The sequence below is a fragment of the Mandrillus leucophaeus genome, unplaced genomic scaffold (assembly GCF_000951045.1).
Source record: "Mandrillus leucophaeus isolate KB7577 unplaced genomic scaffold, Mleu.le_1.0 Scaffold340, whole genome shotgun sequence".
In the NCBI taxonomy this organism is placed as follows: Eukaryota; Metazoa; Chordata; class Mammalia; order Primates; family Cercopithecidae; genus Mandrillus; species Mandrillus leucophaeus.
Window position 1 is genome coordinate 1,306,621 of NW_012103588.1, and position 17,899 is coordinate 1,324,519.

The 17,899-nt window shown below is 38.3% G+C and overlaps 1 protein-coding gene across 6 annotated transcripts in view; it reads right to left on the reverse strand.

The window, feature by feature from the left end:
• Positions 1-15,911, reverse strand: part of ATP2B1 (ATPase, Ca++ transporting, plasma membrane 1) — a 67,969-nt gene extending 52,058 nt beyond the window's left edge. For all 6 annotated transcript variants that reach the window (XM_011988909.1, XM_011988908.1, XM_011988906.1 and 3 more), the window contains exons 1-2: positions 15,482-15,911; positions 2,330-2,527 (exon numbers count right to left, since the gene is read on the reverse strand). In XM_011988909.1, the coding sequence (XP_011844299.1) occupies positions 2,330-2,527; positions 15,482-15,689 (406 nt within the window). In that variant the 5' untranslated portion in view covers positions 15,690-15,911. The remainder of the gene's footprint in view (positions 1-2,329; positions 2,528-15,481) is intronic.
• Positions 15,912-17,899: the final 1,988 nt, after the last annotated feature.

Sequence of the window (17,899 nt, forward strand, 5' to 3'; positions counted from 1 at the left end):
ACGAGGTCAGGAGATCGAGACCATCCTGGCTAACATGGTGAAACCCTGTCTCTACTAAAAATACAAAAAATTAGCCAGGCACGGTGGTGGGTGCCTGTAGTCCCAGCTACTCAGGAGGCCGAGGAAGGAGAATGGCGTGAACCCGGGAGGCAGAGCTGGCAGCGAGCCGCCCAGCTTGCCACAGGCACGCCTCCCCAAGCCCACAGGTTCCGAAGCTGGGGGTCAGGGGCCCACCACACAAGAGGCCGAGCTTGCAGTGAGCCGAGATTGCACCACTGCACTCCAGCTTGGGTGACAAAGCGAGACTCCATTTAAAAAAAAAAAAAAAAAAAAGAAGTGGGATTTCCAGTGAATATTACTTTTATTTGGACTGTCTTCGCCCACCCCCATTATTATTTTTAAACAGTAAAATAGGTACTACTTATTTAGTAAAAATAAATAAAAGTTTAAAAATAATTTAGCTCAACACTGACAAGAATATTGTCTAAATCCCTTCTTATCTATAGTGATTTTCAACCAGAGGCAACTTTGCTCCCTATGGGACACACAGCAAAATCTGGAGATGTTTTTGGTTGCCTCACTTGGGGTGGAGTGCAGGATGAATACGGCGGCAAAGAATTTTGTCGCTCAAAATGTCAGTCGTGCTGCTGCTAAGAAACTTTGAACTATACTAATCTCAGATAAACTGGTTTATGCTGTGTCCAAATTTCTTTATAGAGAAAGAATACAGTCTTACACGAGCCTAGGTACATCTTTTAAATAATTACATAATTATTGATAGAGTTTGGATGTTTGTCCCCTCCAAATCTCATGCTGAAATGATCCCTAGTGTTGAAAGCAGAACTTAGGGGGAGCTGTTTGGATCATGGAGGTGGATCCCTCATGAATGGCTTGGTGCCCTCCCCATGGTGATGAGTTCACACAAGAGCTGATCCTTTAAAAAGCCTGGCCCCTCCAGGCCACCTCTTGCTCCCTCTCTCTCCGTGTGTTCTGCCTGCTCCTGCTTCGCCGTCTGCCATGACTGTAAGCTTTCTGAGGCCCTCACCAGAAGCAGATGCTGGCACCACGTTTCCTGTACAGCCTGCAGAACCTTTTCTTGTAAGTTAGTCAGTCTCAGGTATTCTTATACAGCAATGCAAACAGATTAACATAATTACCCTACCGAACTTTTAGAGTTAGCAGGTATCTCTTCACAACTTGAAAGGGTATAGGAATGAAGCTTTCACAAACAAAAATATTTTGGTGAATCAGCCTTTTGATACATAAAATACTATCCGTTTATTTTACATTATAGCTACTTAAATATAGTAACCAAAATGCATGCTAGATTTCCTACCAGTTACATAATCTACCAGCAGAACTATTAATTTGAAATAAATTTTTTAAAAGGCAGAAAAAGAAATTTAAAAGAGAAAGGGACAGAAAGATAGGAGGAAAAAACATTTGTAGGTACACGTTAAAGCAAATCTACCACGCCATAATGGATTTCTCTGTTGGTTACGATACTCTGCACAGGTTGAGTATCCCTTTTCTGAAATGCTTGGGATCAAAAATGTTTTAATTTTTTCAGATTTGGGAATATCTGCATATATATAATCAGGTATCTTGGGGATGGGACCCAAGTCTAAACAAGAATTTGTGTTTCATACACAGCTTATACACATAGCCTAAAAGTAATTTTATACAATATTTTAAAAATAATCTTGTATATGAGACAAAATTTGTCGTAAGTACTTATGTGTGGAATTTTTCCACTTGTGGCAGGCATCATGTCGGCACTCAAAAATTTTGAATTTCAAAGCAGCTCAGATTTTCATACTAGCAATGTTCAACCTATAGTATAATGGCAAGGAAATTTTCTATAATAGCAAGGAAATTATTCAAATAGTGTATATAGCAAAATACTTTAAGAACTTGACTAGTAATGCATTTGGGAAGAGAATAGAATTTTGCTTTCATAATGACATTTTCCAAAAGAAACCAAAAATTAAAAACTAAAATTGTTTCATAGTATAGTGTTCTAAAAAACTTAAAAACTGTGATAGCAAGGACCATGTCATATACGTGGCACAGGTCTGTGCCAGACACATAGTAAGCATATATGGATAGGTTATTTCACCTCTGTGCCTCACTGTAAAAGGGAGGTAACACAATCTAATTCATAGGTTTACTGTGAAAATTATCTGAGACAATATACTTAAAGTACTTAGAACAGTGCCTAGCACATAGCAAACATCAATAAATGCTGGCCAGCTATTATTATGCATTAACTAAATGAATTAGCTGAGCTAGCATCAGACATGTCTTTTTTTTCCCCCCATTTACTTACGTGCAGTATCCCCTTCTGGAGGCTGATAAAAAGAAAGGCCCAATGATACTATGGCTGCAATTTCTAATATAATTAAAGTGACATCTTGTAATGCTTCCCATACTAATTGAAGAAAGGTTTTTGGCTTTTTAGGAGGTATAAAATTCTTTCCAAACACTGCTTCTCTTCTTTCTAAATCTGCAGGGTTTCCACTTAAACCTAATAAAAAGAAACAAATTTCAGTGAATAGTTTTACTTCTTACAAATGAAAATACATATTTTTATTCAAAATACCTTAACTCATCACTCTAGATTGTAATTTCTAAGACCCTACCAAAATGTTTACTTTCATGCTTTAAGTGTACAGAATTTAAATCACTGAAAAACATGTGCAGGTCTTTAAAAGAACACTTTAAGTAGATAAGTCAGGACTGGACTAAGAATTTCCACTTTCCCAACTGCTTATTTTTGTTTGTTATTTTGCTTGTTGGTTTTTTAGGGACAGAGTCTTGCTCTGTCACCCAGGTTGGTGTGCAGTGGCACAATCTCGGCTCACTGCAACCTCTGCCTCCCAGGTTCAAGCGATTCTCCCACCTCAGCTTCTCGAGTAGCTGGGACTATAGGTGCATGCCACCATGCCTGGCTAATTTTTGTATTTTTAGTAGTGACAGGTTTTCCCCATGTTGGCCAGGCTGGTCTCGAACTCTTGACCTAAGGTGATGCACCTGCCTCAGCCTCCCAAAGTGCTGCGATTACAGATGTGAGCCACCATGCCCAGTCAACACTGCTTATTTCTGATCATACTATCTTATACCATCTTGTATATGTTAGCAATCAGAACTGTTATGACAGTTCGATGGTTTTCATATTGGAGTTAAACATTTCCCTGACCTTAGGATACCACCTTCACAAAACTGGGAAGTTTATATAAAAATACATATATATACACACACACACACACACACATATATACACACACATATATATGTATGTATATTTGGCTTAGTTATATAGATAAAGACATAGATTTGGTTTAGTTATTGCACCCTGGACAACAGTGAAAGGCTGATTTTTTACTCTCATTTGCTGAATAACAGTGAAAAGTTAATCTATCACAAGCTCTAAAGGCTTCTCTAAAATGTCTCTGTCAGATTGATAAAAGATTCGCAAAGTCACATTAACACGATACTTAGGATGATCTTCCTTAGAAGTGATAGGTGGTGCTATTGAATGTACCTATTGTCACTTAAGGTAAAAGGTATATTGTAGGACATATACTGTATGAGGTAACATTTATTGTCTAGACTATGGAATTAGAAAGATATGAGGAGGTTAAGACAGCGCTAGTGGGATGAACATCCATTTTGCCATTCCTTCACCCTACCGAGTAAGTCTTTAACCTTGTTGATCCTGTCAAACCCAGATATATCCCGATTAGTTAATGCAAAGTGTGTACATATGTACATTATTGTGGGAGTGTAACAGTACAGACAGCAGTGACAAATGGTATTTTTCCTTAGTCTGTGTAAGAATGCTAGAGAAGCCAGGCACAGTGGCTCACGCCTATAATCCCAACACTTTGGGAGGCCGAGGCGGGCAGATCACCTGAGGTCGGGAGTTCAAGACCAGCCTGCCCAACATGGCGAAATCCCATCTCTACTAAAAACACAAAAATTAACCAGGTATGGTGGTGGGTGCCTATAATTCCAGCTGCTCAGGAGGCTGAGGCATGAGAATCGCTTGCACACAGGAGGCCGAGGTTGCAGTGAGCCAAGATCACGCCACTGCACTCCAGCCTGGGGAAAACAGCAAGACTGCTTCCGAAAAAGAAAGAAAGAAAGAAAGAAAAAGAATGCTAGAGAAGAAGGCAGAGATAAACAGGATAATATCATTTTTAACTTCTCATATTAAATCTAACTTCAATTTGTGTTTTTGGCAAGAGCCTATTCCAAGAGAACATCAAAGGAGGAAGACAGGAAAACAGCAGATTACTGTAAGACTCTCAGCTTTAAGTGCTTTAACTATTAATCTCACTGCTTAGGCAGGCAAAGAGTAGAAGAGGGAATATAAATACATTATTAGAATAAATAATGAGAAATGAACATATAGCTTTAAAGTAATTATCTACTTCATTGAAGGATTCAACAAGATTCCAAGATTTCAGAAAACTATCTCACTAACTATAACAGGGTCCATACTGGGCAGTACCGAAAGTATTTTAGATTTCTCAGTTGGGAAAAAAAAAAAAAAAAAGACTTATCAGTTGAAAGCTTCCAAAGAGCTCTAATCTTTCAGAGTCAATGGAAAGCAAGGCAGCAAAGGACTGCAGTAATAAGGATGAGATTAGTCTATGGGTAGGTTTGTCTTATCTTGTGTTTGAATGCTCTTACTAGCAAAAAGAAAAAAAAATGGAGATAGTGGTTGTATCAGCCTAACTCACAGTGTATAAAGACTACCATTTACTGAATACATATGACATACCTGTAACACCTGATAAATATCACCACTAAAAAAATAATTGGCCAAATCTTAACTTATATTGGTTATAACAGGGACCAATATTTTGTTACCACTGAAAAGAACAGTCACAGAGCTAAAGATAGCTTTAAAACATATCTTGAAGAGAGTATGGGAAGTAAAGGTCTTAAATGCTATTGTAATTCCTCTAAACTACCAACACACACAAAAGCACACACCTAGGACACTACACCAATAAAACTATCTGGTACAGGAAGTAGAAGACCTAGGTTCCAGTTCACCTACTGAAATCTTGTGCAAGTCACTTAACTCTTTGGGGGTCAAGGGAGGGCACTAATATCAGCTGGCCAAACTTACAAGGTTGTTTTGAAGAACCAAAAGAGAAGGTATACACAGTTCATAAATCATAAACAGGCCAACTCTTAAGTAAGTGGAACACCAATTATAAACTGACTGAACACTAAAGTAATGTATTAATTCAATTTGAGGGACAATTAATTTCTATTAATAATAAACTTACACAATCTAAATATAATAAAACGAACAGTTTTGTAACAATAGTCTGTTTCCCAATAGATATTTACTGAATGTTTACTACTTCTAGGGATTGTTCTACATGCTGAGGAATCAGTGTGAACAAGAACATTCAATAAGTTTATACTATCCTGGAGGTAGACAGTAGACAATTAAAATAACTACAGACAAGTACAATGAAGACAATAAAAAAGGTCCACTAGAACTCTCTTACTGGGCTACTTTAGCCTTTCTAAGGAGCTAACATTTGGCTTCAGTCTGAACCTCCAGGGGTCAAGGGTGAGAAGACTTTCGAGCAGAACATTCCCAGCAGTGCAAAAGCAAATACAAAGGCCCAGAGATCAAAACAAGATTAGAAGATTTACTAGCCAGAAGCAAAGCCACTGTAGCTAAAACCCAGTGACCCAGGAGGAAAGAAGAGAGGGTCAAAATGGAAAAAGTGACCAAAGGTAAGAACATAGGGGCTAGGGAGAGGAGAATGGCATTCTCACCTTAAAGTGCAGTGAAAACCATTAAAGCAGAGTGGTGGTAACTACTCTGGATTTTAGAAAAATCACATAAATTGCTATCTGAAGGAAACTGAAGAGAGCAAGAGTGAAGGAAAGAGGCCAGTTGGGAGGCTGCTGCTTATAAAGTATAGATGATGGTGCCTGAATTTCGGTTTTAGAAGTGGAGGCAGAAGGGGATAAGTGGATTTGTCAGGTATTTTGGAAGGAGATCAGACAACGTACTTAAGGATTGGATGTAGGATGAAAGGGAAAGGTTTTTTTTTTTTTTTTTGGCGAGGGGGCGGGGTCTCCAAGCACTTAAGTGAGTGGATGGTAGTCATATTCCAAGACAGGCGATTTTGAGAACTGAAGAATTAGGAGGAAAGGGGAGGGAGGAGTTAATGGTTCTGTTTCACAGATTTAAACAAAACAAGTGGAGGTGTCTAGTAGACAGCTGGCTCTCCATATTCAGAACTCAAGGAGAAGTCTGAGCCAGAGTCATCAATTATATTGATTCTGGAGCCACAAGCCCAATGAGAGCTCTCAGAAAGTTAAAGCAGATAAGAAGGGAGCTAGGCTGAGGCTACAGCACTGGAGCACCCAACACTGATGTTCAAATAGGGCAAGAGGAGTGCAAGGCACCTAAGAAGAAACAGCCAATGAGGGAGGCAAGGAAGGCAGGGGAGGAGGGGAATGGAACAAAACAAAACATGTTCAGGTACTACTACAGAAGCCCAGAGACGAAAAGAGGTTTTAAACAGATGATTTGGCTGACTATGGCAAATGATGTTAAAAGGCTGAGTAACAGACCAGAGAATGGAACACTTTCTTTCACTAGATAGAGGCTGATGACCTTGTAAGGAATATTCCAGTGCACTGGCGTGGAAGAAAGTCTGATTAGAAAAGAGCTGAACAGAGAGTGGGAATGAGCAAGTGGAGACAGTAAGTATAGATAACTTTTTCCAAGAGTGTGATCCAGTGGGCAGAAATAAATCAGTAAAGATGAGTTCAAGTGGGTTTTATTTGCATTTTGTTTTTTAAAAGTAGGTGACAGACATTAAGACAAGTGACTTAATGACAATGATCAAGTGGAGAAGACAACACTGATGATATAGGAGACGAAGGGTAATACCACAGGTATTCCTTCGAAGAGGCCAGAGGCCTTGGAATTCAGGGCTGCAATGTTTGTCTAATAAAGATCCAAGAAGAGGCTTCTACTGTAAGGAGGGAGAAAGTAAAGTATGCGATACAGCTAAGCTGGTGGAAATGGCAAAGAAATTACTGGTCCTAGTTTTAAAAAATATAAATGATACCAAACTATTAGGAATAACTTATAAAACATATAATGAGAAATCTTCTGCCTAATTGGCTCAGTTAATTGTAGAGTAGTGGCAATGAGGCCAAGGTCATGCATGGAATTGATCTTCTTATGGCCCAGTTAGCTTCACAAAGAGAAAATACAACCAAAACACATCAAAAGTAGCCTCAGAATTATATGCTTTTAGGGTCTGACTCCATCACTGTTTGGAGTAATAAAAGTCTGTATTTGATCTATGACTAGATAATAGCTCAGAAGTACTGTCTTTATATTTGAAAAGAACATACTATAAAATAAAATATCATTTATATTAAGATCTTAATGTTTTACAAGAAAATGTAGCATCCCAATTGCAGGGACTAATAAAATTATGTCCCAATTTAGGAAATAAAGTGGGGGGAATTTACTGGAATGTTGGATGAAGGTAGATTTAACTGACAATCTCAGTTAACACACAGCACATACTACAGTCTTATCAAATTCTGTACTAGAAATTTTGTCAGTATTTGTGCATATATCATATGTATATGTGTGTCTGTATGTGTTTATATTACATGTACATGTATGTATGTCTGTGATATGGTAAGGATGTTTATCCCTTCCAAATCTCATGTTGAAATGTGATTCCAAATGTTAGAGGTGGGGCCTAGTGGCGGTCATTGGATCATGAGGGTGAATCCTTCATGAACGGTTTAGCATCATCCCCTTGGTAATAAGTGAGTTCTTGCCCAGTAGGTTCATGCAAGATCTGGTTAAGAGTCTGGGAACTCCTCCTTCTCTCACTCCTGCTCTCATGTAATGTGTCTGCTCCTGCTTCACCTTCTGCCATGAGTAAAAGCACTCTGAGACGTCCCCAGAAGCCAGGGAGATGCCAGTGCCATGCTTCCTGTACAGCCTGCAGAACTGTGAGCCAATTAAATCTCTTTTCTTTATAAGTTACCTAATCTCAAGTATTTCTTTATAGCAATACGAAAATGAACACACACAGAAAATTGGCACTGAGGTGTGGGGCACTGCTATAAAGATACCTTAAAAAGTGGAAGCGGCTTTGTAGCTGGGTAACAGGCAGAGGCTGGAAGACTTTGGAGGGCTCAAAAGAAGACAGGGAGATGAGGGAAAGTCTGGAAACTTCTTAAAGACTGGTTAAATGGTTGTGACCAAAATGCTGACAGAGATATAAACACTGAAGTCCAGGCTGACAAGTTCTCAGATGGAAATCAGAAACTTATTGGGAACTGGAACGAGGGTCACCCTTGTTATACCTTCGCAAAGAACCTGGCTGTATTGTATACATGCCTGAGGGATCTGTGGAAGTTTGAACTTAAGAGTAATGACCTAGGGTATCTAACAGAAGACTTTTCTCAACAGCAAAACATTCAGGAACTGGCATGTCTGATTCTAACAGCCTACTATTAGACGCAGGAGCAAAGGAATGACCTGAAGTTGGAACTTATAATTAAAAGCGAAGCAGAGGGTAAAAGTTTGGAAAATCTGCAGCCTGGCCCTGTGGTAGAGAAGGAAAACAAGTGGGCTGTGGTACAGTCACTTTCTAGAGAGATTAGCATGACTAAAAGAGAGCTGAGTGTTCACAGATAAGGCAATGAGAAAAAGGCCTCAAAGGCACTTCAGAGATCTTTGGGACAGCCCCTCCTATCACAGGCGTAGCAGTCTAGGTGGAAAGAATGCTTTCAAGGGCTAGGCCCAGGGTACAGCTGTCCTGCTTAGCTTCAGGACACTGCTCCCTGCATCCTGGCTGCTCTGGCTCCAGCCTTCGCTCAAAGGGTCCCAGGAACAGCTTGGGCCACAGCTCTGGAGGGCTCAATCCATAAGCCTTGGTAATTCCTATGTGGTATTAAGTTTGCAGATACTCAGAATGCAAGTGTGGCGGAGGCTTGGCAGTTTTCCCCTAGATTTCAAAGGAAATATCAGAAAGCCTTGGTGCCACAAGAGGGGCTCTGCCCCTAGGCACAGAGAAACTCCCCCACAGTGAAACTCCACTAGGGCAGTGCCAAGCGGAATTGTAGGGTTGGAGCCCCTAGAATGAGTCCCCACCAGGGCACTGCCTAGTAGAGCTGTGGGAAGGGGACCATTGTTTCCTAGATCCTAGAATGGTAGAGCCACTGGCAGTTTGCATCCTAACCCTAGAAAAGCCTCAATCACTCAACTACAACCTAAGAGAGAGCCACAGGGGCTGCACCTACCTTATAAAGCCAGAGGCTGAGCTGCCCAAGGCCTTGGGACTGCACCCTTTGTATCAGTGTGCCCTAGATGCAGAATATGCAGTCAAAGAAGATTGTTTTGGAACTTTATTGACTGTCCTGCTGGGGTTCAGACTTGTGGAGTCTACTGCTCCTTTCTTTTGGCTGATTTTTCCCTTTTGAAATGGGAAGGTATACCCAATGCCTGTCCCATGACTGCATCTTGGAGTAAATAGCTTGTTTCTGATCTCACAGGCTCATAAATGGAAGGAACTCATCTCCAGATGAGATTCTGGACTTTGAACTTTTTAATTAATACTGGAATTAGTTAAAACTCTGGGACACTATTGAGAAAGCATGATTGTATTTTGAAATGTGAGAAAGACATGAGATTTGGGGGGGTGGGAGGCCAGGGGTGGAATAATATGGTTTGGATGTCTGTTCCCTCCAAATGTCATGCTGAAATGTGATTCCAAATGTTGGAGGTGGGGTCTAGTGGGAGGTGATTAGATCATGGGGGCAGACTTCTCATGGACAGTTTAGCACCATCCCCTTGGTGATAAGTGAGTTCTTGCTCAGTTAGGTCACATGAGATCTGGTTGTTTAAAAGCGTCTGGGACCTCCCCCTTTTTTCTCTTGATCCCTCTCTCACCATATGATGTGCCTGCTTCCACCTTACCTTCTGCCATGAGTAAAAGCTCCCTGAGGCCTCACCGGAAGCCAGGGAAATGCTGATGCCATGCTTCCTGTACAGCCTTGCAGAACCATGAGGCCAATTAAACCTCTTTTCTTCATAAATTACCCTGACTCAGGTATTTCTTTATAGCAGTGCACAAATGGACTAACACAGTCTGCATCATGGTGGACCTATAGCAGCAGCCAACCTGACTTTTCTAAGTGAGGGACACAGGAAAACGTGCAGACCAAGAAAGTACATAAAAATTTATGTTTATGTTTATTCTTCTTGGGAAACAATCTAATATTCTCATGATTTTCTCAATTTCAAAAGAGGAGGCGATCCCTTCCCTAACTGCAAATCTAAGAGACACTGTTCTCAAGTCAAACTCACACATTCTTTCCCAAATGCCTACTATGTCACTGTGCACTAGGAATACAAAGGGAAATAACTCAGGATGCCTTTCCCTACCACTTGCCCTCAAAGAGCTCGTAGTTTAGTGGGGGAGACTGACAAGCAACCAGTTCAACACTCTGGGTTGTGTGTGTTTTGGGCTTTCAAAACTAAAGCTCAGGAGAAAATCCTGGACCTAATTTCAGCAACCACCACTTAAAAGCTTAGTGTCTCATTTGCTTTCTTGCCCTTTACAAGTCCATGAAGCCATGCCTCTTACCGAATACCACTTGGCACCTGCCTTTAATTTTTATGAATTCATTTAAAAACATGAATTCCTTTTTTAATGTAGAACTCTCAATAAGAAACATGATAGTAGGGCTGGAGGCCTATATACCAGAAACTCTATTATCAAAAAGTCTACCATCCAACATAAAATATAACATAGATAACACAGGACCACGAAGAGATGAAAGATATACCAAAAGCTAGTGTAAAAATATAAGGATCAAGGAATGTGATTTAGAATATGACTAAGAAAGTCAATGCAGGAAAACAACAAAGATACAGAAGAAAAAAAAAACTGTGAAGGTAATTTGATGCAGTTAGGATGTTAGAAGCAGGTTATTTTGGTATAAAAGTGCATTCTTGGATTTTGAGGACTGTAAGACAGATGCTTTCTCTAAGAGAGCCAAAAATATGAAGTTACAAGCCTCCATTCCAGTTCACCTTGCAATTTATATTTCCAATTTCTTTAGGAGTTAGGATGGTTAATCAGAACCACTGGGAAGTTTTTAATATGAAAATTACATCTGGTCAAAACACTTCCTAATGACCAGTATCACATGCATATGATATGCATACGATATTCTTCAAAACATATTGTTAGAAAACAAGTGATAAATGGGCAAGACAAAAAGGAATCACATAAATACAATTTATTGAATAGGGCATTCTTTTTGTTCTTGAGACAGGGTCTCACTCTTTTGTGGGATCACACATGACTCACTGCAGCCTTGACTCAGGCGATCCTCCCACACTCAAGCGATCCTCCCACCTCAGCCTCCTGAGTAGCTGGAACCACAGGCATGTGTCACCACTCTTGGCTCATTTTTTTTTTTTTTACCTTATTTTTTAAATGTTGCCCAGGCTGGCCTCAAATTCCTGGGTTCAAATGATCCTCCCACCTCAGCCTCCCAAAATGCTAGGATTACAGGTGTGAGCCACCATACTTGGTCAGGGTATGTTTTTTAAATGAAGAACAAATTGATAAGCAGAACCTTAAACCAAATTTTTTTTCACCATGTAATTCCAAAATGCTTTTTCCCTATCAAAAATTACTATTGAGAAGACTGCGCTACCTCTTTCTTCGTATTGCAACTCTTTCACAAGCTAAGTGAACTGAACTTTTGTAACAGGCAACACACAATGCGGTGGTTAAAGCATGGTCTCTGAAGCCAGAATAAGACTGGAGCCAGAGTGAGACTCTGGGTAAACTGTTTAACTTTTTTGTGCTGAGGGTTCTTTGGCTGTAAAATAAACTTGTTAAAATATTAACTTATTTTAATATTTTCAAGTGCTAATAACCAATCTAGCACAAAAAGTGTTATCTATCATAAGGATAAGCTATCATTTTTGTGGTTATTGCCTAAGAAATGTCTTGGGTTGTTCCTCCATAATTTACAGAAATCCAATATTGACACCCCCAATATTTCTGATTTCTCTTCTCCACTCATTTTTTTTAAAAACGTATCGCCAACACACTACACATTTCATTTAGTTGTCTTGTGAACTGTCTCCCCATGTGAACATGTGAAAATTAGGCAGAGATGTTTGTTTTATTCATGGATGTATACCCAGGGCCTAGAAAAATGCCTCCTGCATGGCAGATACTAAAAAATACTACAAAATTTCAGCAATTCTAAGATGCACATATTCTTACATAAAGTCTCCAAAATTGTGATGATTTAATTATACACCGACAACTGCCTTCCAGTAACTGCCAGGCCCCACCACCTTTTTTAGCGGAAGTATATAAAACACAGGACAATCAATATCCTAAGTCTGAAGAAAGTATACGTCATCAATAAATGAATGAACTAAAGGGACAGGTACGACAACTTCGGTTTTACCTAACTGAAATTCATGTATTTTGAAGAATCATTGTAATTCTCACTTTCCCTGATTATAAACAGGTTATTCTAACAAAAGAGTACTTGCTGTCTAGTTCATTTCCTTGGACATACAAACTCCTAATTGCTTATTCCTGGTCATGTTTCATTTATTACCATTTGTATGCTTGATCAGTGACAAAATGTTTCTGAGTGAATTATTTCTACTAAGTTAAACTAAAACTATGAAGATTCTTTGGAAATAACATTCTAGTGAAGGCTGCTGCTGTTTTTTTGAGACAGGGTCTCCCTCTGTTACCCAGGCTGGAGTGCAGTGGTGCAATCATAGCTCACTGCAGTCTCAAACTCCTAGGCTCAAGTGATCCTCCTGCCTCAGTCTCCTGAATAGCAGAGATGCATGTGCCACCACAGTGGTTAATCTTTTTATTTGCAGAGATGGGGTTTTGCTATATTGCCTAGGCCGGTCCTGAACTTCTAGGTTCAAGCAATCCTCCTGCCTTGGCCTTTCAAAGTGTTGGGATTACAGGTGTGAGCCACCGCACTGCTGTTTTCATTCGTATTTTCAACTGCAAATATAAGTATAATGCTTAAAATGGCTTGCTTCACATTATTTTTAAAAGATCATTTCAAAAAAACAAATTGTGTATATATAAACAGTGAGGACAATAGTTTATACAAATTTTAGCAAATATGAAATTCACAATACTAGGAAGAACATGAGCAAACACTTTCTACGAATTAAAGAGGGGATGATAATGCATGAATTTATCTAATAGCCCAAAGCAGCAACAATTCACATAGAATTCTGAGTGGTAAGTGGGTATTTCTAGAGATTATCCATAGCTTCCAACATACTGTCAAAAGGGTACATAACTATCCCCTTATCAAATTTTAAAAACCACTGTACTAGATGCAAAATTTTCAGTTAACTTAACTTCACTAATTAAATCAATTTAAAAGGCACCGCTCCAAATAACAGCATGAAAGAAACTGTAGTGCAAACTTATGAGAAATCATGTCTATAAAAATGAGAAGGCATTCTCATTTTCAGGTGGTGGGGTATTCAGTTATCGGAAGACAAGAACTTTGATTAATAGAGAAATGCAAGTTAGGGTTAGGGGAAGTACAGGTTAGGGGAAGTACAGTTGAGTGAAGATTTGAAACTAAAGCTCAATATTGCTTTTATGAAGAAACTATATTGTTCTATTGAGGGCTCCTTACTGTTAGCGTTGCCTATCAACTTGATGATAAAACCATGAGATTTTAATGGTTAAGCTGAATTAACAGATCTACCAGCTGAGAACAACATACTAATGTACAAATCTCTAAGATGTTATAATAACTCAAAGTCAGTTTGCATAATGAATAAGCTTCAAATTTTGTCAAATTACTGTCTATTAAAGTCCATGGGAACTGTTTCTGATACTCTTAGTTATACCTTAGGTATGCGATCAATTCTGTCAAATTACTGTCTATTCAAGGCCATGGGAATTGTTTCTGATACTCTTAGTTATACCTTAGGTATGCAATCAATTTTGTCAAATTACTATCTATTCAAAGTCCAATGGGAACTGTTCCTGATACTCTTAGTTATACCTTAGATATGCAATACCATCTTAATGTATTAATAGTTGGGATTGATCTTGTAGTAATCAAACCCAACCACATTAAAATGGTATAACATATCTAAGGTATAACTAAGAAGCTGATGCTTCTAGTGGTTCCAATTTGAAAAGATCCAGAAAACCTTGAAGAGTTAACAGGTCTTGCAGGAAAAGAACATATTCCAAATAGTCTAAAGAAGCCCTGTTGGGACACGTGTGAATACTGACTCTGGCTTCCTCAAGATCATGCTACTTCAGAGAAATCAAAGTAACTACCTATCATTAAAATAATTAACAATTCACAATGAATTACATAGGTTACAAGGGTTTTAAATAATTTTAAAATATAATTTAAAGTTACTTAATTTTGTAAAAGCCTTTTTGCTATTACATTAAATATCATCTAAGCAATAGCATGGCATAAAATGTTTCAGGAAATGAAGAAAAATACTTTTGCTTAATTTCTCTATAACTGGCTTTGGAATATATACTAATATACTTTAAAATTTTACATTAATAATTTCTCATCTTTAATAAAATAAATTGTAATCCCCATTCATCCTCATAAGTGTCCCTTCCCAACTCTGCCTTTACAATTTGGAAATGCTTTCCAGAAATGTCCTAACCTTAATTTTATGTTCAATCTGATTAATTTATAAAAGGCAACCTTCTGAAATCATTTCAAAGACCATAATGCCAGAAAGTTATAATGAATTTTCCTTTTTGATTCTCAAAAAGAAAAACCTGCCACAAATACAAATTTATGAAACCAAAGGCTTCTGTGAAAACAGGGATATTCAACATAATTCAAAGACTGAAAACTAGTTTTATTAAAAGAAATGTCTGTTAGGTGAAAAACTAACTTCCGTCTAATCTAGTTCATTTGCTTTAGGAACTCCTGAGCTAATTATTAAAGGTTAGGTTAAGCCTCATAAGCTAAAACCAACTCAATCAGCTACTGACAGTGACAACTATTTTAAGCCACCCAGCAAAATGAAGGATAGTGATCTGAGAGTTTATTTCCACCAAATCCCTGGGAGGCATCCAAGCCTGGTTCCATCCTTCATAGCTCAAAGGGAAGACAATCTTTTTATCATAAACAGGCAGCAGTAGTATGTATAATGGAACAAAATATTTCATCCCGCCAATCTAAAACATATAAATTAATTTGCAACATTTATGTGTTATTATAAAAATACTTTACCTGTACTAATCTGATAACCCATTTTTAATGTCACTATAATTATGTCATAATCATACAATCACCAACATAATATAAGCATGCTTATTTTTAAGCCCAATATATAGAACTCCTTGCACAAAGAACCAAAAACAAGCGTAATAAAACTCACCTTCATTGGGAGATGTTTTCAATTTGGTGCAAATTCCATAGACATCTCCATAGCTTTCCTGTATTTTTCGTAATGCATCTGTGGACCTGAGCTCCATGAGAGCCCGCAGCTCTGCGAGCGTAATTCCAAAGTCTCCATCATGATTAGCTTCCTTCAAAGAGTTTTTCACACCACTGTAAGCAACTGAGTTGTTTGCCATGTCGCCCATTACAAGTATAATATATCAGAAGGAAAATGTTTCCCAAAAGAATTTAATTTTCACTTGATGTATTTCCAAGATGAAAATCTTTTAAATATGAAAATCTTTCTTAAACCAAACACTCATTGTATGACTTTGTAAAGCAGCATCAGCAGCAACATTTCCCAGAGAAGTATCTTGACCTTTGGCCCATGACTAGTTTCTCCGTATCAATCATGAGATGTACACATCTGTAAGAAGAAAATATTTAAAAGTTAATAAAATCTATCTTAAGAGTATTATGCACATAAGCATATTCTCTAAATGTCATCAGGTAGCTAAAGTACATTATTTAATAACATAAATAGTTTTGAACTTCAGTCTTGTGCTTTTAAAGTGTTTTGCATAACAGATCAAAGTACAACTTTTAAATAAATTGTGTATCAAAAGACATTAGATTACATCAACATTAAATGAAACTGCAGTTCACATGACTGAATTTTATGATCCACTCAGCATTAGTGTTATTGTTCCAGGCACTATGCTAGTTGTTTTAAATTCATTCTCTCACTTAATCATTACAATTTAATCCCATGAAGTATGACTCCTTCTTCTTCTACTGAGAAGAGCAGACTTCAAGAAAGTGAGTTTTCTGCCCAGCTAACAAATGGTTGAAATGTCTGAGGTGGACTGTATCCAAGCCCAAGTTCTTTTTAATATTATACTTGGATTTCTCTCTGCAAATCTTTCATATGGAATAGCGCCTGAAAGGACAAAAAGCGTAACAGATCCTTTAATATTATTATTTCCTGTAATTCTCATTGGCCACTCTGTGACTCTACCATCTTCTGGCTGTCAAAAACTATACTCTATATGACTTATCACATGTCACCACCTCAGGTCTTCCTTTGACCCCCTATCTAAAGAAATTCTCTACTCTTTTGTTTTCCTTGCCCAGTCTTATTATTACCTAAATTTATCTTGTTCATTTGTTTATATGTTATTTTTTTCCCTCCATCTACAGTACTAGTTCTGAGGGTACAGTTTGTCCATTTCTACATCTTGAGAACCTAAAACTGTACCAGACACATGGTAGACACTCAGTAAAAGTCTAAGGAATGAATACATGCATTACATTTATTTCTTCATCATACTTTCAACTCCTCCTATTATTCTAATCTGACTAAAGATAAGCTTTCTTCTCCATACAATCACCTCAAAGTTAACACGCCCAACGATGGACTCATCTCATTCACTCATTTAACAGCTCTGCCACCACCATTATACTTATCAGCTCAGCTAGGAATCTTAAATCACCTTTGATTCCATCCTTTCCGGCTTCAGTCTGTTACTAAGTTAATTCTATCTTTGAAAAGTCTCTTCTGTATATAACCCCCTTTCTTCCTGATCTTCAAGTTCTTCTACGCAAATTAGAATCACTAATCCCTTGGTTCTTCCTCATTCTAATATCTCACACATACAATGTCCTGAGCATTCTGCTGCTACATTTAGTTTTTGAAATAGGCATCATGCCACTGAATCTAAACCTACAAGATGAAAATGCAGCCCCACTGCTCATGACTCTCTCGCTCCATTTTACAGACTCAACTTCTTTCCACCTCAAGCAATCTACCTGCACTCAAAAATATTTTTTAAATGTTCGATGATTAGAACTAGAAAAGATTAGAATGGCCAATGCAATAAATCTTCAGCTATGAAACTGTTATGAAGATGTCTGTAATCATGGTATATGGTCCTCATACTTCAGCATACATCAGAATCACCCGGAGAACTGGTTAGATTGCTGGGCCCCACACCTCAAGCATTTTTAGATTCAGGTAGATTAAGGTGGGGCTCAATAATCTGCATTTCTAACAATTTTTGGGGTGAAGTTGATGCTATCGGTCTAGGGAGCACACTTGTGAGAACAACTGAACTGGAGAATGGGCTAAAAACTTAGAATCTGTATCAGTGAGTTCAGGATGGCTAGGTGAGAAAAGTTTGCTTGCCTTAGGTTAAATTTGCAAAGACGTGATAGTTATAGATTCTGCAAGACATTTTCTTGCATTGCCTGCTTCCTCCCACTTCACAAATCCTTATGCTTGTCTAATTATTACCAATTTTACTCATCTCCTAGGCAAAGTGGGTTCCCTCCTACGCACATATCAATTATTATAATAATCCAACTTGAAAAACTGGAGAGGGTGGTTATTTGGTAATCTCCTTAGGTTTCTATATCC